Genomic DNA, 22,701 nt, shown 5'->3' with positions numbered 1-22,701 from the left:
GGAGGATCAAACCAATATGCTCCAGCATATGGTTGAGCTGCAGGAAAGGTAGCAGGAGCACAGACTGCCGCTACAGCCCCTATGTAACCAACCGCCCTCCTCCCCAAAGTTCCATAGCTTACCCACCCAGACGCCCAAGAACACGGTGGGGGGGGCCTCCGGCCACTCCACCCCAGAGGATTGCCCAAGCAACAGAAGGCTGGCATTCAATAAGTTTTAAAGTGCTGTGTAGCCTTGTCCTTCCCTCCTCCGCCACCCCTCCTGGTGCTTCTCTCCTCCACCACCCCTCCTGGGCTAGCTTGGTAGTTATCCCCCTATTTGTGTGATGAATGAATAAAGAATGCATGAATGTGAAGCAACAATGTCTTTATTGCCTCTGCAAGCGGTGATCGAAAGGAGGAGGGGAGGGTGGTTAGCTTACAGGGAAGTAGAGTGAACCAAGGGGCGGTGGGTTTCATCATGGAGAAACAAACAGAACTTTCACACTGTAGCCTGTCCAGTCATGAAACTGGTTTTCAAAGCTTCTCTGATGCGTACCGCGCCCTCCTGTGCACTTCTAACCACCCTGGTGTCTGGCTGTGCGAAACCAGCAGCCAGGCGATTTGCCTCAACCTCCCACCCCGCCATAAACGTCTCCCCCTTACTCTCACGCATATTATGGAGCGTACAGCAAGCAGTAATAACAGTGGGAATATCGGTTTCGCTGAGGTCTAACCGAGTCAGTAAACTGCGCCAGCGTGCTTTTAAATGTCCAAATGCACATTCTACCACCATTCTGCACTTGCTCAGCCTGTAGTTCAACAGCTCCTGACTACTGTCCAGGCTGCCTGCGTATGGCTTCATGAGCCATGGCATTAAGGGGTAGGCTGGGTCTCCAAGGATAAGTATAGGCATTTCAACGTCCCCAATGGTTATTTTCTGGCCTGAGAATAAAGTCCCTTCTTGCAGCTTTTGAAACAGACCAGAGTTCCTGAAGATGCGAGCATCATGTACCTTTCCTGGCCATCCCACGTTGATGTTGGTGAAACGTCCCCCTTGTGATCCACCAGTGCTTGCAGCACTATTGAAAAGTACCCCTTGCGGTTTATGTACTCGCCACCTTGGTGCTCCGGTGCCAAGATAGGGATATGGGTTCTGTCTATGGCCCCACCACAGTTAGGGAATCCCAGTGCAGCAAAGCCATCCACTATGACCTGCACATTTCCCAGGGTCACTACCCTTGACATCAGCAGATCTTTGATTGCGTTGGCTACTTGCATCACAGCAGCCCCCATAGTAGATTTGCCCGCTCCAAATTGATTCCCGACTGACTGGTAGCTGTCTGGCATTGCAAGCTTCCACAGGGCTATCGCCACTCTCTTCTCAACTGTGAAGGCTGCTCTCATCTTGGTATTCTTGCACCTCAGGGCAGGGGAAAGCAAGTCACAAAGTTCCATGAAAGTGCCCTTACACATGCGAAAGTTTCACAACCACTGGGAATCGTCCCAGACCTGCAACACTATGTGGTCCCACCAGTCTGTGCTTGTTTCCCGAGCCCAGAATCGGCATTCTACCGCATGAACCTGCCCCATTAGCACCATGATGCCCACATTGCCAGGCCCCCTGCTTTGAGAGAAGTCTGTGTCCATGTCCTCATCACTCTCCTCACCGCGCTGACGTCGCCTACTCGCCCGGTATTGCTTTGCCAGGTTCTGGATCTGCATATACTGCTGGATAATGCGCGGGGTGTTTAATGTGCTCCTAATTGCCAAAGTGATCTGAGCGGGCTCCATGCTTGCCGTGGTATGGTGTCTGCACAGAAAAAAGGCGCGGAACGATTGTCTGCCGTTGCCCTGACGGAGGGAGGGGCGACTGACGACATGGCTTACAGGGTTGGCTTACAGGGAATTAAAATCAACAAAGGGGGTGGCTCTGCGAGAAACTGAATGGCCCCCTCAAGGATAGAACTCAAAACCTCACGGATAGAACTCAAAACTAGGTTTAGCAGGCCGTTGATTTCACAGAGGGAAGGAGGGAGGGAGGAGAAAATGAATACAAAACAAATCTGGTCTATTTCTTGTTTTGAGCCACTTCATCTATCTTTATACATCTTGCTGGCAGCAGACTGTGCAGTACGACCGCTAGCCGTCATCATCTCCTGGGTGCTCGGCAGAAGACGGTGCAGTATGACAACTAGCCATCATCTTCTGTTGGCTGGAGGTTAAAAGACAGTGCACTGCCGGTAGGACTGAATCGCCACGAGACGAAACTTAAAAGTGAAATGACCTGACTGAGTCACTCTCATGTTTGCCCAGACACCCAATTAAAAGAGCACCCAGGACTATGTTGATGACGGCTACCAGTCATACTGCACTGTCTGCTGCCAAAAGGCAATTAACTGCTGCTGTGTAGCAATGCAGTACCATGTCTGCCAGCACCCAGGAGACATACGGTGACGGTTACCTGAGCGGGCTCCATGCTTGCTGTGGTATGGCGTCTGCACAGGTAACTCAAGAAAAAAGGCGCAAAACGATTGTCTACTGCTGCGTTCACGGAGGGGAGGGAGGGAACGGGGGCCTGACGATATGTACCCAGAACCACCCGCGACAATGTTTTAGCCCCATTAGGCACTGGGATTTCTACCCAGAATTCAGATGGGCGGCGGAGACTGCGGGAACTGTGGGATAGCCACCCACAGTGCAACACTCTGGAAGTCGACGGTTGCCTCGGTACTGTGGACACACTCTGCCGACTACATGCACTTAGAGCACTTGTGTGGGGACACACACAATCAACTATATAAAACCGCTTTCTACAAAACTGACTTCTATAAATTCGACCTAATTTCGTAGTATAGACATACCCTTAGGAGGGAAAGCGACACCACAGTGGAGCTAGTTCTGGTGGTGGGTCCCTGGAGCAAGGGAGCAGCCTTGGGGCTGGTGCTCCAGGAAAGGAGTAGAGCTAATAAACAGGGAAGCTGCCCCGAACAGGGGTGCCAGAGACCCCTAGAAGGCCTCAGGCTAAGGAGTAAGTTAAAAAGACTGTTGTTCTGTGTGCTAACCTCAGTTAAGAAAAAGAGCCTCCTTTCAAGACTGGGCATAGCAGCATATGCTTTGGAGCTAGGGAGAAGCACAGCCCAGCCCGGTGACAAACACTGTCAGCTTCTGCTCAGCCAGTGATTCACTGCAGCACTCAACCAACCTCTAAAACTGTTTAACAAAACAAAGCTTAATTCCTGGCATTTGAAACTGGGAAAATAAAGTCTGCAAGCATTAGAAAAGTGACAGAACAAAAGCCACAAATATTCACGTTAAAGTTTCCTGTTCACATGCTCTGGGGATGGAAACAAGTCTATTCATTGCTCTGGCATTTCATGGAAAATGCATGCTTGCACTTCAGCGCAGGGAAATATGCAGCTAATAATGTCTCTGAACAGGATACTGACTCACATTTGCTAACACAGGGTGGGGCAGAAGGGCTAATCTCACGTTGCTGCTCACTAAAGCTCTGGAAGTTAAAGCTTGTTTCCTTCAATCTTGATTAAAAGCAAACTTATTTTTGCTGAGCATATTTTTCTGGTATATTTCTACCCGTGGCTAACAAGCAGAGTTGATAATGTTACTTTTTATATTGTCCTTTTTTTCCTAGCATGACGACTCCTTCCAGGCTCAGAAAACAGACAGTTAAAATTTCCAACTTGAAAACCTTTTTATGAGAAAAAAAATATTCTTTTCATCTACTGATAATTTTTCTTTCATACAAGCAGGCCTGCTGCTGCCATTGTGACTTCAACATCATAGCTCAATCAGCAAGATAGGAGGAAGTAAAAACCTCAGCTGTGTAAATGAACAGACTGACTTATATTTGGTCTTTTTGGGGGGTGCGGGGGGGGCAGGGGGGGCTTTAAAAAAGGGCCAATTATGAATGGGCTTCTCTTGATAAGCATCTAGGTACCAGAAAAGCCAGCAGATACTTGGATAGCCTCCCGGCAAAAAGTTGTGGTGCGCTTACAGCAGGAGGCGGCATAAGTGCATCAGTTTATTTATCATGAATCTTAGTTTTGCCTTTAATTTTCAAGGACAGCCTGGATGGAATGGCAAGGGACTATATCTCAGCAGTCCTGAAGGTAGGTCTTTGAATATAGGAGTTTATCCAGGTGTGGTGTTTTAGGCTTACCAGTTTTGACATCAACCCTTCAACTTTTAAGTACTTCATATCAAAAAACAGCACTAGGCTTTGTACAACTACCCAAACACTGGTTGAATCCACAATTCCACAAAAGTGCTGAGAAGGGATGATTTTTCAGAGAACTGTGCACCCACACTTCTCCAGGGAAAACAAATAAATGGTCTACCCCAGTTGGGGAAACAGCACTCCCAATAACCACCTTGTTTAAACGCAGCCATTGCTACCATGGTTTCAGCTCTCATATGGGTAGGTACAAAGATCAACTTGGTAACTCTGGTTGGATGGGGGAGGGTGGGCAAACAGATAGAGATGGAAATAAAGACAAGGTTAGGCAAACGGCTTTAAAAGCTAGCACTGCACCACAGATAGCAACAAGATGGTGCCCAGTTTATGCAATTTCCTAAATAACAGCTATATAAGAATGATCAATTTTATGTTTATAGGAGGATAAGGGAAAATAGGAATGACATTCATAATTGTTAAGGGTAATGTGAACCAATGAGAAAGCTAGTATGTTAATGAAGGCACCCAGTGATGCTGTTTTGGCATTAAACTTAAAACGCAATACTGTAAATAAATAAATTCAGGTTTGCAGGTAAGTTGGTGCGAACTATGCCTCCAGTGTGTTATTTCATGACAATCAGATGACTACACCACACAAAGTGCAAAGGAAGCATTACTATTTTGACTGTAGCTTTAGGCGCCTAAATATTTTTGTAAATCTGGCCCCAAGGCTCCTTGAACTGTTTTGGGACTATCCAATTTGAATTGTGAGGTGTACAGTTTTATAATTCTTGGGAGAAATCTTGGCCCCATGGAAGTCAATGGGATTTCTGCCTTTGACTTCAACATGGCCAGGATTTCTCCTGTTGTATTTTCCTTTGTAGGGTTCTCTCTGTGAGATATATTACAGCGATGCATCTCTTTGTTGCTACTATTAACACTCTGAACAAATACATTTCTATGCAGTTTTGTAGATTTCAGGGAGTATCTCCCAGAACATGCTAGGCTGGATTTTCATAAATCCATGTCAAAGGAGGTTTCCTCTAAGATTTTATTCTCACACATTAAGAATATCATTAACATGCACAGGCATGCGGGACTATCCACATACAGAATACAAAAGGGGAAGAAAAAGAACTCCAATGCCAAAACCACACCCAAGTGTTTCCTCACAGAATTTGTCAAGCTCTGAGGGAGGCAATCTCAATACTCCTGCTATGAAATAATTACAAGATAAAAGGGCATCCTGAGAATTATAAAATGATCACAACATTCTCACAGTAGTACTGTTGTCCAGACGCTGGGATCAAAAAGAAAGGTGTGGGTTTAGATGTAATGAATCCTCTTCTGTATGCTCTCAAGCCAGAAACATGACGGGCAATCTCCACTTTAACTTTCCATGCTTTATTGAACTGGACAACATGAGTGGTCCATTTGAATGCTTAGTTACCTACATAATCCAGTTGTTTGTTTAGCTATTTATAGCCTCTTATGAAATCTGCAGCTTTCTGCTCATCTTAAAACAATTCAAAAAGAATATACAGAATTATTCTTTCAATTCCATGATCCATTTATACAGCATTTTATATGTTTAAAGCACTATACAAACAATAATTACTGAGATGCATAAATATCAGTGATACTTGATGGAAACACAAGTTCGTATAGGTGGCTGCAGGTTTTATCAGCATATAAATATTGATCAGTCTTTCTTGTTAAAGATCTGGAAGATCCCACAAATATTTTCCATTGTTTGCTTGCAGAAGTAATTCCTAATATTGTTATTACACTGTTTTTTCCTATTAGGACATTTCTTGTCTGGCAGACACACCATGACAAACAAACATATGTTTAGAGAGTTTGCAAATGGAAATTCTACTGGTCTTCTGCAGTAACAGAAGCCCAAGCTCCATATTCAAGTAATCAAACTACAAAGAAATGGAACTTTAAAGAATGGGTTTTCAGAATTCTTGTACTTTACCTCCCTTAGGCATGTTCTCTTTGGGTAGTTGTCCTTACAATGGAACAGTCAACATAAAAAACAGAGAGTCTCCATTTACAAGTCCACACATTATTACTGTGAGCAAAAACTTCTGGATAACAGATACAAGCCCAGTCCTGCAAAGACCTATACGTATGAGTATGTTTTCTTATTATTTCTGTATCTGCAGCATCAGACACTACTTCTGGTACATTTAAGCAGGTGTGTTCCCCAGATCTGCCAAACAAATTCAGCAAATTGATTATTGTAGTTGAAAGAAAGTGAACAAACATTAGCCTGACTTTTCCTGACAGGACAAGGCCTTCCATTTCCCAGGATATGGAATGGAAATTACAATAAATTAACAGCTTGATATGCTAGAGTAAATGTCTTGATCCAGCAGGCTTCACAGTACTTTTGAAATGTTTAGAGTTGCCCTATAATCAGCACTGCAAAATATTGTTGATTAAAGCTAGACAAAACTACACACATACACAACAGGGCCATGTACCCTTCACCAGCCCTCCCTTGTAAGAAGCTTGCTTTATTTGTTTTAAAAACAAATGTGAATTTCAGATTTAAAAAGTCCACTCCTACTTTTGTAGAATGAGCTCTTAGAGAAAAGGAAATAATTATTTCTCCCTCTGTGTTGTTGTCTGGTGGCGGTGTTTTGTTTTTTATGATAGTTAATTACAAAATAACCCTTGTAACTTTTTAAAAGAAAGCTTCCCTCGCATAGAAATGTCACGTTGTGAGGAACAGGCAATGGTTTAATGCCATCATTTGTTACGTTTCCTGGACACAACGCTGAGGAATAAGAGAGGACTTTATTCAGATTCATAAAACTCAGCATTTCCTTCAGATGATAAGTGGCTCAGCTTTTATTAATGCGTCTCTGTTCTGGCTTCTTGGCAAAACCTCAGCAATTCCAGCCACACCCAACTCTGTTTTCTGATCCAGAGCGGAGGAGACTCTGGAATATTATCCACACCCTTTCTTTGTTATGTAGGAGGATGAGACGGAGTTGCTGCTGCCCTCCATGTCCACGCTATAAGTGTAATGGAGCATTTTTGTAACCAGTTTGGGATGACAGGATTGAGTTGTGTCCAGAAAGCAGTTCTTTCCCCACAACAAAAATACCATGCTGCCTAGCTGCATTGTAAAAAATGCATTCTGTGAAAACCTGGGCAACTCTTCCACAGTGCCTCACCAGGGATAGAAAGCCTGCAAGACACGGAGAGGCACCAACAGTAGAGGTGGTAGGGAAAAGGTTTTTTCTCTGTGGGAAATGTTGAGTTTTGGTGAAAAGCTGAAAAGTTACTTCAACCAAAAACTGAAATATTTCAACTTTGAAATGCCACTGCAGCACAAGTTGCAGTTCAAGTGCTACATGCTCCCATTCTCCTCTGTAAACTGGAATCTCCAGTGGGACTACTTCTCCCATAATGAACCAGTCTCCCCGCTTCATGGGGGGAGATGGATCATCACCTTATTCAGACAGCCACCGTACATTATGGGAGATGAAGAGCAGCTGGGGAGCATGGTCCATAGAGAACACTGGCATGAAGCACCCGAACTACAACTCCCATGAGGCATTACAGATCAAAATATTTTGGTTTTCAGGCCTTTTTTTTTTGGACAATGATTTTAATTATTCTGCAAAAAGTAGATACTTGTTACAACACCACCCCACACACCAGCACTATTGGAAATCCAATTTTCCATTAAAAACAGTTTCAAAGGAAAAATTTCAACCAGCCCTAACCAGCAGCCTAGGACACCTTGTTGCACAGAGAGCAGGGAAGACGGAAAACCTGTTGAACTGGTTACACAGGCACTGTTAGGACACAGCAAAAGAACAGGAATCAATTACTAGAAGACACTCATACTGCAGTGGGCTCTCTAATAAAGAGGATGCATGGCTACCTACCATAGTTACTAGCCCTGATCCTGCAATCTATTTAGTTTGTGCATGCCACCACACCCATCAGCAGTGAACTGTAAGACTGCAGTACAACTATTACCCTCGTGGTACATGGACATAAGCCATGGTCTGAGCTAGCCAAACAACAAAACTTGTTACTAAGTCAGGTAGAAGTTGGAGGAGCAGCACAAGCAGGGCCTACGATACAGTAACATTTCAGCATCTTGACCATTTGCTATTTATGGCTCTGATTAGGCATGGTCACCTATTATCCAAGTTAAAATATCTGAATGGGAAAATTCCAGTTCAGAGATTATACTCAGGGATGTGGCAACCACATAAAGGGCCATTTTCAATGCTGTAATATTTTGTAGAGGCAGTGGACACGGCACTAGACTGAGTCATGACAACAGGGTTCTGTTCCCAGCTCGGCTGTGTGACCTCCTCTTAATTTCAGTTGTAAATTCTCTGGGGGCAGAGGCTGTCTCACTATACGGTTGTACAGCCCCTAGCACGACTGGGCCCACAATCAGTTGGGATCACCAGGTGCTAGACTGAACGCAAATAATGAATCATCATAATTATGCAACAATAAAATGATATTGTTTCCATTGCTGCATCACACTTTCCAATTGGGTCCCTTTACTTTTACACCCAACATTTCAAAATATTAAACCATTTTTCCATGGGGGGGGGAGGGGGGAGATGAACTCCTTATCCTAGAAGGCAAAAGATTTAAACACACTGTTTAATTGGTTTAATCATTTTTTTCAAAGTTCAGATTAATCCCTGGGAAGGAAATATGGATTTTTATAGACTAGCCCAACCTTCCTTTGCTACAAACATTCAGATTTAATTACAAAACTTCATTCTCTTTCTAAAACTGTTCTACTGGCAATCTTAAGTCTTTCTCTGCCAAGATTTCAATAGTGCAAGTCATGAAGAAGAACATACAAAATAAATGCCCTGGATTAAGGACAGTAAGTGGTAGGTCAAGAAACACCACCTATCCATATTATATCAGCTCTATCATTTGCAAGTATAATGGCAGAGAGAGAGACCCATTTCCCCTACCTTTGGTCTTGATGGCTGTTTCAATGGCTGCAGCATCTCGGTCAGCATCAAAGTTGGCGTACGCCTTGACAGTGGCATATGCGCTCGGAGGAAGAGAATGCTGAGATTTAAAAAAAGCAAAATGACAGTCTTACACTTAGCTTGTGATTAATGTATTATTCCCAAAAGGTAAAGTATCACTGTGTCATATTTCCCCCCCAACACCCCCACCCAATATGCACATGTGGGCAACCTATGAATATAACTGGAATTCAGCTAAGAGCTACTGAACACCCAAATGTATTACTGTTCCAGGAATCTGCCCGCAGCAGTGCATCTGTCATTAGAGAAAGCACTCACAAATAGGCATAACAGCACTGGGGGTAGAAATCACACTGTAATTCTGAGGACAATTCACCCATTAAAGTTAAAATGTTAAAAACCTTAAACTAATTGTGCTGGCTAGAATTCAAAGAAATTCATTCCATAAAGTTAGCATGGAAAAGGAGTTGAGTCAAAATGACAAAAGCCAGGAAAATTCAAATTTACAGCTGATAGTCTGCCTTCGATTCATATCACTCGTAATACTATGGTGGAGTAGGGAATCAGAATTAGTAGTGAATGAGTTATGTACAGTGGACCAAATTCTGTGCTCTAAGCAGCTGATGCATTTTACAGGATCAAAAACTTTTTAGCATTATTTTCAGGGTATAGCGCATCTTGAAAGCCCCCCCAGTAATCACACAGGGAGCTTTGACATGCCTGGGGCCTGATTTCTACCCAAATTCACCAGCAGGGGGCTCACATAATAGACAAAGGTTTTCAAACACTTAAGACTTATTTCCTTTGTACCTTCGAATTCTTTAAGGCAGTGGCTCTCAACCTTTCCATACCACTGTACCCCTTTTCAGGAGTTTGGTTTGTCTTGCATATCCTAAGTTTCACTTCACTTAAAAACTACTTGCTTACAAAATTGGACATAAAAATATAAAAGCAGCACAGTATTACTGACAAATTGCTTACTTTCTCACACTCCCATTTTTACCATATAATTATAAAATAAATCAACTTGAATATAAATATTGTACTTACATTTCAGCATATAGCATATATAGCAGTATAAACAAGTCATTGTATGAAATTTGTACGGACTTCACTAGTGCTTTTTATGTAGCCTGTTGTAACACTGGGCAAATATCTAGATGAGTTAATGTACCCCCTGGAAGACTTCTGCGTACCCCTGTGGGTACATGTTCCCCTGGTTGAGAACCACTGCTTTAAGGTCAAATTGTTAAAGAAGGGCATGTATTCAGGGCATCCTCAAAAGCATCACAAAAGTTATCTGCACAGCTATCTACCCAGGATAAAACAGTGGCATACACACTGTGCGCTCCTTTGAAAGTCTGAGCTACGATGCAGAGACAGGGAAGCAAAAACATTACAGACTGCAACACCCATTGTTGTCCCTACCATTAACAGCCCTTTCAATCAAAGCAGCCAGAATTTGGCCCAGAGCCACACCACAGGATGCATGATTTTCCAGAATCGATACATTTAACTGCCAACAGCAGTAAGTGGAAAAGCTTAATGCACTCCTGGAGAAATCAGTGTGCCTGAAAGATTCCTACCATAAAACCCACCTGTTACACAATACAAAATTGAAGGTTTCAACTGATTAACATGGCATAGTTGGATAACCTGGCAAAGCTAACCATATTACCCAGGAGAGTTAGAGCTGAAAAAGCAAGGTGAGAGATGGCACTTTGGTATCTCATTCCCTCCCTATGCATTGTATGAGCCATTGGAACTGAATATTAGGCTGACAAATGGTATCTGCAATGTAGATGGGAAAAAATGGTCCCATTTAAGTTTCAGGATTGGTTCTTCCCAAATTGCTCAGGCACTCAAAGCCATATGCTGCCCTTGGATATGCAAGTAGTTCCTACTGTCTTTCTATTGAGTTGAACAGTATCTTGCTCATGCAACCAAAGGTATAATTTCAGCCCTAAATTGTAAGCAACATGGGCAATTTGAGTAAAACCAGAGCAGAGAATGAAATAATGCTTTTCACTTACACAGTGCCTTTCAGCTGTGGATCACCAAATGCTTCACAAAGATAGTGCATTACAAAGGGGAAAATGAGGTTAAGGCCAACACTTCACAAGTGATTCATGACAGACTGCCTCAGTTTTTTTGGTGCCCAGATTGAGAAATCTTCAAGGAGCCTAATTCTCAGAGCAGGAGGGTGCTCAACTCTTGTCAAAAATCAGGGTCTCTTAAAGATAGCTGACACTGGGAACCGAAAATCAATAGTCACTTTTGAAAACTGTGGCCTAAACAACTTGCTCAAGGTCACATTGAGTCAGTGGCAAAGTCATGACTAGAATCCAGGTTTCTTGACTCCCAGTGCTCTCCCCTAACCACAAGACAATGCTGCCTCTGAAAACTTTGTGGTAGGACACAGACTCTACCAGCAGTCATGGAGTTAACTTCAGCTCAGCCTCCTCCTTCCAGAGCATATTGAGGATAAGACTGAGATACTGCAGGGCTGGAGAGAGCAGCCAAATCAAGTTCCACAGGAGAAATCAGGACCATCCTTAAAGAGCAGTTGCTTGGGAGATGTGTGTTGTTATGCCTTGGAACAAGGAGGCATCCTCATAGAAGGCTTGTCTATGCAGTGAGTTATTCTGAACAGCTATTCCTAATTAACTCCACATGTGGATGCTCTTACTCCAGAATACAAGTGCCTTATTCCAAATTAGTTTTGTGGATTAGGCTAATTTAGAATAAGGCATGCTTAGTCTGGAATAAGAGTTTCCACACAGAGTTAATCAGGAACAGTTAATTCACTTTGAAGTCACATTTCCCTTATTCTGGATTAACTTCCATGTATAGAAAAACCTTGTCTCCCTATAGGTCTGAGGCAAAAGGCACAAATATCACTGTCTGGACCATTCTCTACCGAGAGACAGCAGCTCACTAGTCATCCTAATCATTGTAAATCATCTGTATGGATAACATTTAAGAAGTTATGTATCTACACTGGAAATTATGCTCTTGAAGCCTTGAAATTAGCGGTAGCCTTCGACAGGTTCTGTTCTGGCAGAGTGCGGTAGATGTTTATCTTTCTGTCTGGTCATTGTGGCTCACAAGGAGTCTATTTACATACTGAGCCACCAGCTAATCAAGATTGTGAAATCGACAAGGGATTGTGAAATCTATACAAAGGAACACAGAGCAAGAGGGTGCCTGGCTGATGAATAAAGATCAAAGGACTGTTTTGGTATACTGGGGGTTGAAAAAAGAGACACTCAGGAGCCTTCACGTAGGGGACAAGCTGGCAGCATGTTTTGTCTCATGAAAAAAAGGAATACATCCAGTGTTTTCCGCCCCCCCCCCCCCCCCCAAGTAGACCTGGAAGGACTTTGGGGTGACCCTTGATCTAAAAGAAATGAAAATATTCATTACGTCTAGGTTCTAGAATGCAGCCAATGAATTTTACGTTTCCATTACTTCTACTTGAGATCATTTGAATTTTTTCCTCTTTGTTAAATAAACTGCTGCTTGTTTTCACTATAAAACATACGTAAGTGCAGCGTGTTAAGCGGAGCAGTGATTTGAGTAAGTGATCTCAGTGAAACTGGTAAACTGGAGAATGCTACTTCTTTGGGAGCAGCAAAGCTGTGAATATTGTGGGTAGCCAGTGGACCAGGAGCTGGACACTCATGGGAGATGCTCAGAGGGCTCGGGAGTTGGAACATCCTATCAATAATATGCAGAGAAGAGAGGAGCCTAGGTAGGCTTAGAGGGGAGTGTTGTGTTGCCCAAGGCTGGTGGAGTCAGGACTGACCCAGAGCAAGCACAGATAAGGCTCTCACACTAAGGACAGATGGTAGCAAGGTGCCTCACAACCCCAGGAAGTGTCACAGTGTTCATTACTTGAAATTATCCGATTTTGGGAGGGTCTGGTTGAGGGTTAATTTTAATGTTTGGTTTGACTGGACAATTCTCTGATATTATTTAGGATTTAAGTTTTATTGGTTAAGTGTGAATGGCCAAAGAAGTTGTTTAATGAACGGAATATATTTGCAGTATTAACCCAGCTCTATTGTTTACTTGCATTAGGAGCAAGCTTCAAAAATAGGCAAAAAAGTCTGTGGTCACCCAAACCAGCTCTGCAAGTACCAGCCATGAAAATGTACCCAGCCAGAAGAAGAAGGTAGTCAGAACTGCAGAGCTGGGATTCACTTCCTCCCTGATTACAATCATAGGCAACCACAAATTTATGGCACAATATTCTGCTATTCCATTGTGATAATATCATCATGTACTGTTGCAACATCATGGATCATACATAAAGCCACCTGTGACTTTCTGGGACTGCTCCACTAATACCCTAACACAAATGCAGACATGGGGTAAGCTAGCACAAGTCTGCTAACATCCATGGCCTCATGCTAGACCTGGTAGAATATTATGGGCGGGCAGGGGAGGAGAGAGAAAGTGGGGGTTTTTGGTACAGAAAATTAACGGGGGGGGGGGGGGGAGCGGACATGGGACAGGGACACATCTGGTGTTTTGACCCCCCCAAAAAAAAAAAAAAACACCCACCAAAATTTTCAACTTTCAGTAATCAAAAACTGAAAAATTTCAGTTTTTCAATTTTTTTTTTCCAAACAAAAAGCTGAGCATTTCTGACATAAATGAAAACATTTCCATTTTCATCAAAAAAAAAAAATGATGCAGGAAAAAAAAGCATTTCCTGAGCAGCTCTAACACACACCACTTATACACCAACTCTGGAATTGGCCCAATCTCAGTCTTTTTCTCTTTCTTCTCCACCTCTCTTGTTGTTTGGATGGCATAAACTGTGGGGATGTTTCCCTCCCCTTCCTGCTGCTAACCCTCCTGTCCATTTGGAGAGGCAGGGAGGAGTCACACCAACTCGTCTTAGTCTGTCTGCTCAGTGTTCCCCGCGTTGCCTTTAACATGTCAAGCAGCACAAGTACCAAACCATCAGCTTTGGAAATCCTTAATTAAACCCAGGGACTCCTCAAGAGATGTGTGGTGCCCTATGGGTCACATCTCTCTCGCACCAGAGATCGAGTATCACTGGCCTAGCTTTTAGTCTGGGTCAGTTCAAGTATGTGGAGTCTCTTATAGCCTCACCTTACAATCAGTACAGTTCGGTCTCAACCCTAACAAAGGCATCCTGGAAAGGAAACAAGACAGGCATTTAAGAAAAAGTCATACCAAATCTCTTTTCTAGCTCCTCACAGTGATACTTACATCTCCCTCAAGGCTGAGCTTGCCTAGAATTTCATGGACCGTGGACATCTTGAAAGGAAACTGGAAGGGGGGAAAAAAAAAAAAATGTTTATGAAGTCTCTCTTTTTTTTTTTTTTTTTACCAACACGCTACAGCACATTAAACTAGCCCTGTTATACCATCACACCAAAGTTAGGACAATCCAGCAAGAGCTGAAGTAACAAGTAAGCGAGTATCTCAAGAGTATACAATAAATGGCATACATCACAACTGGATAGGAATTGGTCTTCACTCTCCTATACATCAGTAGGTGACTATTATTACTCTAATCACTTTTGCTGACCTTTTAAATTTCAGTCAATAAGTTTCAGGAATGCACTGATGTTGCCTAAATGCCTCCCGTTCACCCCCTTGAAAAAATTCTACTCCTCATGATGATTTAGGACCCCCCCAGTCAAACAATACTACTGCCCAGGCAAAGAAACCAGACTTGTCAGATCTCCAGTAAGTTGAACTCCTACCAAAAAACAAAAAAACCACCACCACCCAAAAAACCCGCAAACACATTTCAAAATCAATACCACACATCAACTGAGGGCCATTTCCTAAAAATCAGAGTCATGACTCTAATTAATGACTGCTTTGCTAGATCACCACCACAGTAAGGATATTACATTAGTGATTTTTTTAACACACAGACACTGATCAACTTCTTTTTAGTATCAACAAATTTATTTTAGAGAAACTGTATCCTCGGCCCAGACAACTGCCAAAAAGCAATTAAAAACAACTGCTTTACGCAAATGATCTGCAACTCAGAGGCTAAATTCCTCAATCACAAGTCTTGAAATAACTTAAATTCGCAGAGGCCATTTGTATTTTACAGAAGCAGCTGATGTTATTTGATCTGGAACACTTGCCTAACTTTACTACTTTGCACTTGAGTGGTTAAACAGTTTCTAATATTGCTACTAAAAAAATAAAAATTACAAGCCAGGGGCACAAATAGTGATTAGCAGTATGAGTATCAGATCACAAATAATAAGGACCCCATCAAAATACAGGCCCCAAAAGGAACAATGCAATGGAGTAGGATAATCTGCATCATTGTGTGGGGTAGCCTCCATTGCCAAAAAGCTTATCGATTTCACATCACAGCCAAGGCAACAAATTTCCTTCTCAGCAATACTTGGTGATGGAAACTAAGCATGCTGAAATGTTTAAAATTCCAAAGACTATTGGTTTTTAAGCACCTAATATGATCATACTTCTAGATGTATGAAAAATAAGCCTAATGTGCATAGATCCTATAAAAATGAACATGTCAATTGGACAAGCTGATGCCATTATACCATTTTTCCCTGACAAGTTTGGTTTCTTTGCCTGGGCAGTACTATTGTTTGACTGGGAGGGTCCTAAATCATCATGAGTAAGAGGAGGAGAATTTTTTCGAGGGGTGTAAATGGGAGGAGTTTGGGCAACATCACTGCATTCCTGAAATTCTGGCAGGAAGGTAGGAGCTCCCAAATTCCACAAGCAAGGAGAGAAATGTAGCCATTTGTGTCACCTTCTGATGGTGCCACTGAAATAAGCAAAAAAACAAAAACAACCGAGGAGTACTTGTGGCACTTTAGAGACTAAAATTTACTTGGGCATAAGCTTTCATGGGCTAAAACCTACTTCATCGGATGCATGCAGTGGAAAGTATATATATATATATACACACACACACACACACACACAGAACATGAAAAAATGGGTGTTGCTATATCAACTGTAATGAGACCATTAACAATATTTATTAATTATTAAAAAATAGCTAATAAGCATTAACTATTTCATCAGTTAAAATTGAAGGTTGCCTTCTGAGGACTCCAGCACCAAGAAATCTAGTGGAAATGTCGAACAGGGAAAAGGAACTAGCTAGATTAGACAGAGGCATTTCTGCTAACAAGTGAGAAATAATGCTAATACCTGCTAATACCACTAATCTTAGGCAGTACGCTATGTTAAGGTGTTGGAAACTAGACATTTGCACGTTTAGACCAACAGCACTGCCTGTACATCACCCGCATGCACAAATTTAGCACACACAGGATGAGGATATTTGTCCTCAGTACACTAGACCAAGAAACTGAAGAGAGTATATTCAACCTCCCTCTGAATTCCTCCCTCCCAGGCTCTCAGCAATGCTCCTCCTGCTGCCAGTTCTCCTCTTTCTCCTCCCCATTACCTCACTCCCCTGATCCATCTCCCTGCTCCCAGACATCCTACCCTGCCCATGTCCTTTCAGTCAGTCTTCCAACTGCCAGCCTGGCACTCAAGAGTCAGATGGGCAACAAATAGCTCAGAGGCAGCTCACGTTTGAGGGAGTCCGTGAGTTCCAAACAGGAGAGATTTGCGGTGGGACTCCCTCTACAAGAATTCTCATCCCCTTCCTAATTGCTGGAAACTCTCCCTCATCCTTGAGTTAGTATATCCCAACCCCTTACAATACAGTACCCATTTTCCAAGTGTGGCTCTCTTGAAAGCAGATGAGAGTTCTAAGAGTTGATACCAAGCAAACAACCCTCTCTGTCACTCAGGGTCATCAAAAGATGGGATGAGAAGATACAATCAGCCAGTGCTGCTAAAGAACACGATGATCTTGTCAGGAAAACATTCAAAAGAAAATAAGCATTGGTCCCTAGATACCTTTGCAGTACTATATGGTATTGCTGAAAAAAGGGGCCCGGTGTAATACGTTACATAAAGGTAAGAAATAAGGCATTATATCTTTTAATACAAAAATAAAACCTACCTCTGCCCATATCCCCAAGCACCATATTTTTAGCGACAGTATTATATTTGGCTAAGACGACAACATCATGAATGTTTATTTTTCTTCAGCCCCCACCCCGTCTAGAACAATCTCGGTGAGAAAAGAACAAAGTTTAAACTCCGCTCATTTTCCTATGGAATAATTAAGATATAGTATCTAAGGGAGGAAGTTTGGGATAACATCCACTGCATTGAAATAATCAGTCTTAGGACAGAAATCCAGAACAATCCAGGTCCAACCCTTAAAAAGAGGCAACAGAGAGAAAGACTTAAAAGGTCTTGCACAAGCCTTAATCATGAGGATTGTGATATGGCAGTTACATTATGAAAGCCAAAGTACTTGTTATTTCTTAATAAAAGTTAATGTTACAAACAAGGCAATCTTTGTACTGAAGATGCTCTAAAATTGATCATCAAGACATATGACTAAGAAAACCTTTGGTCTCGCTTGCCACAAAGAACTAAAAAGCTCCACTGAAAGCTGAAGTGAATGCATTTGCACTCAAGTCTTTCACACAGCAACAATCACCAGACAGCTTTTTGCAAGCCTGCCATTTCTAAATCAAATAAAAACCACACTGAATCAGGCTTGTTGGAACATAAAACTTGAACGGAATCCAGTAACTGAGATAACACACCCTCTTGTACAGTTGAAAATGGTATGCTCATGGAGAAACCAAATAATGCTATAGCAACCAAAAGCCAATCAGAACCAGGTTTAGTGCAGATCAAAAGAAAACTCGCAGCATAATGGGAGTTTCTGTAAAATCAAGGTTGCAGATAAAGATCTTCAATTACAGAATAAATGTGAAGATAGTCACAAGTTCCTTCATTAGAATTTTGGCCCCATATCAGTCAAGACACACTCGCTGTCCTCAAGTAAACCCCCTTGTTACTGGTGAAGTTCTGACTAATACAGCTTGGATTTGGATGTATTTAAAATAAAAACCACATGCACGATCTTGCTCTTCTTTAAACTGGAAGGAATCTGGGCCTCTATCCCCAAACCTTTAAGGCAAGACTTCATACTTGTAGACAAGCTGAAGCAATCTGTTTTTCTTTCAGAAGGCTATCATGTGATCCTGAATCACTATTTCTTTATTTTAATAATACACAGAGAAGTGAGAGATCTCAGTTATTCTTTGCTGAGAGAAGATGCCGTTCAGATACTTGCAGGTCAATTGCCCACACTGTTATTGGTCTCTGTCTGATCCCCACCCACATAACAACCATCGGGCAATCTGGTGATAATGCTATAGGAGGTCATGTTGATTTAGACACAGCCTCAGCTCTCTCGGTTTCTGAGCACAGTTCAGATGTGTCATGAAAGAAAACATGCAGAGGTTCCAGGAAAAAAATTCCAGATGTTGACTGAACAAGCAGCTGTCATCATGTGAGAAGGCAGCTAACCTATGGTCCTACCCTGAAAATGTGGATGACAGGAAAGGGTGTTCCCAGGTGGGGCAAAGAAAGAGAGAATAAAAGAATGGAAGCTCTTACAATCAAAAGTCCATATGGTTTAAGACTTCCAACCAAGACAGGGTGTGGCAACAGGGGAGCTTTGCTCAGACGCTAGGGGGAAAGTGGGGAAGAGGAAGAAAAATACCACAAAAAAAAGGAAAGGAACAGAATGTCTTTGAACAAGAACCAAAAGTCATTTATTTGAACATGATGGTGACTGGAAATACAGCAGGTCAGGCTGTGTCCCCAAGCCGTACCCCAGAGCTTAGGAGGACAAATGAAGCCCCTGTCTGGGCCATGAATTGATTAAACTTGAAAGGAAAATATTCCATAGGCCATATCTGAAAAACGTTATTTCGATCTATTAGCAATGCACAATATCTTAAGACTCACTCTCTTCCACCGGTCAATACTACATAATCCAGGAGGGGTAGATGTTCCATTTTAGGAATATGCCAATTGCCTATATCATACATGAGTGCTTAACCAACAGTAAAGCTAGGACTTCTCTATATCTATATTTAAAATAGAATATTCCTGAGATCCTGCAGGAAAACCTATTATTAAAAACCATTCCATAAAAGAGCAACTAGAAAAATACTGAACAGCCCCAGTGAGTGTACCACCAAACCAAGCAACAGAAGTAACATACAAATCCTGCAACATCAACCCAAGAAGGAAATCTCTGTCCTACCACGAACCTACCCTGCAGAGCCCACTTAATTTAGGAACTCGACAAGCAGGCAGCGTCCACGTATAGGACTAAGTGCATCTTTCAACTGAACTCTCTCAATGGCATAGAACATTAACCTTGAGTAACTATGTCACCTCTTTCAGTCTTCATTTATTTCCACGTACAAAAGTGCTCTTTATTCAGAGTCCTAATGCATACTATTGCAATAGTTTTATGTATAGTGAACCCTAAACTGTCCTGTAACTGTCCAGTAATGAGCCAAATCTGTATATGGCCTCCCTGAAAGCACCCTAGTATTCCTCCAGTTATATTCCTCACTCATCCACAGCAGGGGTGGTGCAAAGCCTTCCCATCCTGACACTGACGCACAAGGCCAAAAGAGCAGCACAACCTCAGCAATTTTGCTAATGGGGGGAATGGGACATAAAACAGAACAGCACCCCAGCCACACTACAATACTCCATGCCAGACAGCACGTATATTTGCATGGTTGGGGGAAGAAGGTATAAGAGGAGAAGTGAGGCTCAGCTATGGAGATTCATTATCTAAAGCTACTTGTGTAGGAAGACTGCAGGGGCAGAAACTGCTAGAATAGCTACAGTGGCACTGCTCCACCACACCCTGAGAAAGCAAGAGTGAGTAAGTATTCTATTCTCTGTAACCCAGAGCCCCACAAGTGGGGCCCATTTACTCAGGTTATGTGTGGGGGTCACACTTTGTTCTGTTATGTCTAACATTAGCTTAGTTACACCTGAATGAAACTTGCATTTAAACTGAAAGTCTAAAGCTCAGCTGATTATCTAAAATAAATCTTCTCTGCAAAGCTTCTGGCTGAAAAGTGAATCTTACCTATGGCAAAAATCGCTCAAAGAGCCTTGATGTACTTTAACAGGGGAAGAAAAGGGAACTAGTTCTTAAATGACTTCTTAGTATTTTGGGACCAACTCCTCCTGGTAAGGGTTATTAAAGAAACCCCCTTTTTCTTCACCCCAGACAAGGATAATACTGACATATCAATATGGTAGTTTCATACTAACAAGTTTAAAAACAGGACTTATTTGATCATCTGAAACCACCTGCACGTGCAACAAAACACCGAGAACCACCTTTAAAAGAGGTTGGGGGGGGGAGAAGAGAACAATGCAGCAAAAAATTAAAAAAGACGGGGAGGGGGGAGTTGGGAGACACACTCTACTCCCTGGAGGCCACACCCAACATTGCAGTCTGGCGATTTCTCGGATTAACAGCCACGACATCTAGCAGCCTAGCAAAGAGTCTGGTATTTGCAGCATAAGCAATTGTGTTAATTACTTTATTACAGGTTCTAGTTACTGCCTCCTAAGGCTGTTGTTCTATGCAGCCCCTCTCCCCGTTCCCCTCTTCTCCCTCTCTCTGGAGTCCACTGCCAGCTCCAGTTACCTTACACCTCCTCCTGGGTTCCTTAAAATAAGTTTCATCTGGAACATCAGAAGCGGGGTGTGTCCCTGGCAGAGGAAACTCCTGTGCGTTTCCTAGCCCTACACAGCCCAGCTCCCCTGCAGATACTCGGCTGGGAAACGGTCTTGCTCCCCGAGAGCTTTGCTCGGCGAGGCTGTTTCAAATACAAAAACTTTCAGAAACAACGTCTGCGAATCCAGCCGCCCGGTGCCCCGGGACGCTTTTCTTCGCTAACGCCCCCGCCGCGAATGCCCAGGCGGTGCTAGCCCCCGGCCGGGGGCAGCAGGCGCAGCCAAGCTGGGGGAGGGGGCCACTTACCTGGGGCAAAGCACAGGCTGCGCCGGGCTCCTCGGGACTCAGCGAGGGAAGACGATGGCAGCTGGGGTGGGGATTTTGTACAGAGCCACATCTACAGTCTGGCCTAGTCCCCACCCCCTGGCGCTTCCCAGCCGAGTCTCCCCCGCCCCTCGCCCAGCCTGCGGCAGCCTGAGAAGAAGCGCCCCACCCCAGGCTGCCTCTGACTCATCAGCCCTTTGACTCACGCTGGCTGGGCACACCAGGGTTTGGCAAACTCCGGCGGGGCGGGGGGCAGCTGCCCGCAGAGAGCGGGGGTGGGGGAGGCATTGCACAGCATCGAGCCCTCGCCTCCTGCTGCCCCAGCCCGTTGGTGGTTTGTTTGGGCTGCAGGGAGTTACGGTCAATTCGTGCTCTTTGTTCCTGAGCTAAATAGCGATGTGCTGTGAGGTGTCCAGGCTGCACAGCGCCCCTCACCTCCAAGCGCACTGCAGCCTCCCACAGGAAGGGCCTTGCACTGAGCACCCTCCGCTGGGGCCTGCTGTGTGGAGCACAGAAGGGGAGACAGTCTCCCTCCACCCTCAAGGAGTTCACAAGATAACCAGGCTATTCTTAATAATACCCAGCCCTTAGATCGCGCTTTCCATCCCTAGCTTACACAGTACTTTATAAAGGATGTCAGGCTAGGTATACCCATTTTACGTATGAGGAAACTGAGGCACAAGTTGGCACTGACATGCCCAAGGTCACCAGCTCAGCTGGGACCATAACCCAGGGCACAATAGTCCCACTCCAGTGCTCTCGGCCCAAGGCCACACAGTTGCTAACAGATGATTTAGCTATAGGAGTGACACCTGCTGCATTGTTACCAGCTTTGCCTGTTACTTTGGGGTATGCTCATTTATTAGGGTTACTCTTCTGGGCAGTTTGGGGAGGTTTCTGTCCTTCTATCAATGTACTGCTTGTGTCACTTGTGTTCTCATATGGAGCTCTACTTCTCCCTGATGCAAGTTCCCTCCCAATGGAGCTCTCCTGCAGGACCTAGTTTCCCCAGGGCTGGGTTCTTCCATCCCCAGAATCAGATGAACACACACACACACACACAAGCACTGTAACTCCCGAGGTGTGCACACTGCCAAGCCACTTAGTGTGCAGAAACTGCGCAGATGCAGAGCTCTAAAAAAGCCACCCCGATGAGAGGCATCGAGCTTTCTGTGCTGTGGCTACAGCACTGCGATTGGCCTCCAGCAGGTGTCCCACGGAGGCCTGTTCTCGCCTCTCTAGCCATCAGCTTGAACTCTACTGCCCTGCCCTCAGGTGACCAACCGTCATCCCCACCCCGTACATTGCTGTGCAAACCAGAGTCACGGTCTTTAGGAGCGGGATGTGATTAATGGCCCTGCACACTAGCATCAACACGACTCCAATGGTCGACTTTCCCACTCCGAATTGGTTAGCGACTGATTGGTAGCAGGCTGGAATAGCCAGCTTCCACAGTGCAGTTGCCACACGCTTCTCCAGCAACAGGGCAGCTCTCATTCTCGTGTTCTTTTTCTTTTTATTTCTTCACCTGTTCTTGATCACATTATCAGAAGC

General features: G+C 43.7%; 1 protein-coding gene across 1 annotated transcript in view; it reads right to left on the bottom strand.

Moving 5' to 3' along the window:
• Positions 1-21,281, bottom strand: part of ANXA2 (annexin A2) — a 49,504-nt gene extending 28,223 nt beyond the window's left edge. Inside the window, exons 1-3 of the mRNA XM_074966167.1 lie at positions 21,130-21,281; positions 14,421-14,480; positions 9,153-9,252 (exon numbers count right to left, since the gene is read on the bottom strand). Coding sequence (XP_074822268.1) covers positions 9,153-9,252; positions 14,421-14,468 — 148 coding nt within the window. The 5' untranslated portion in view covers positions 14,469-14,480; positions 21,130-21,281. The remainder of the gene's footprint in view (positions 1-9,152; positions 9,253-14,420; positions 14,481-21,129) is intronic.
• Between the last annotated feature and the right edge of the window lie 1,420 nt (positions 21,282-22,701).

The sequence above is a fragment of the Natator depressus genome, chromosome 10, assembly GCF_965152275.1.
Source record: "Natator depressus isolate rNatDep1 chromosome 10, rNatDep2.hap1, whole genome shotgun sequence".
NCBI lineage: Eukaryota > Metazoa > Chordata > Testudines > Cheloniidae > Natator > Natator depressus.
Note: the sequence above shows the minus strand (reverse complement) of the source record. Positions and strands in the feature narration are given on the sequence as shown.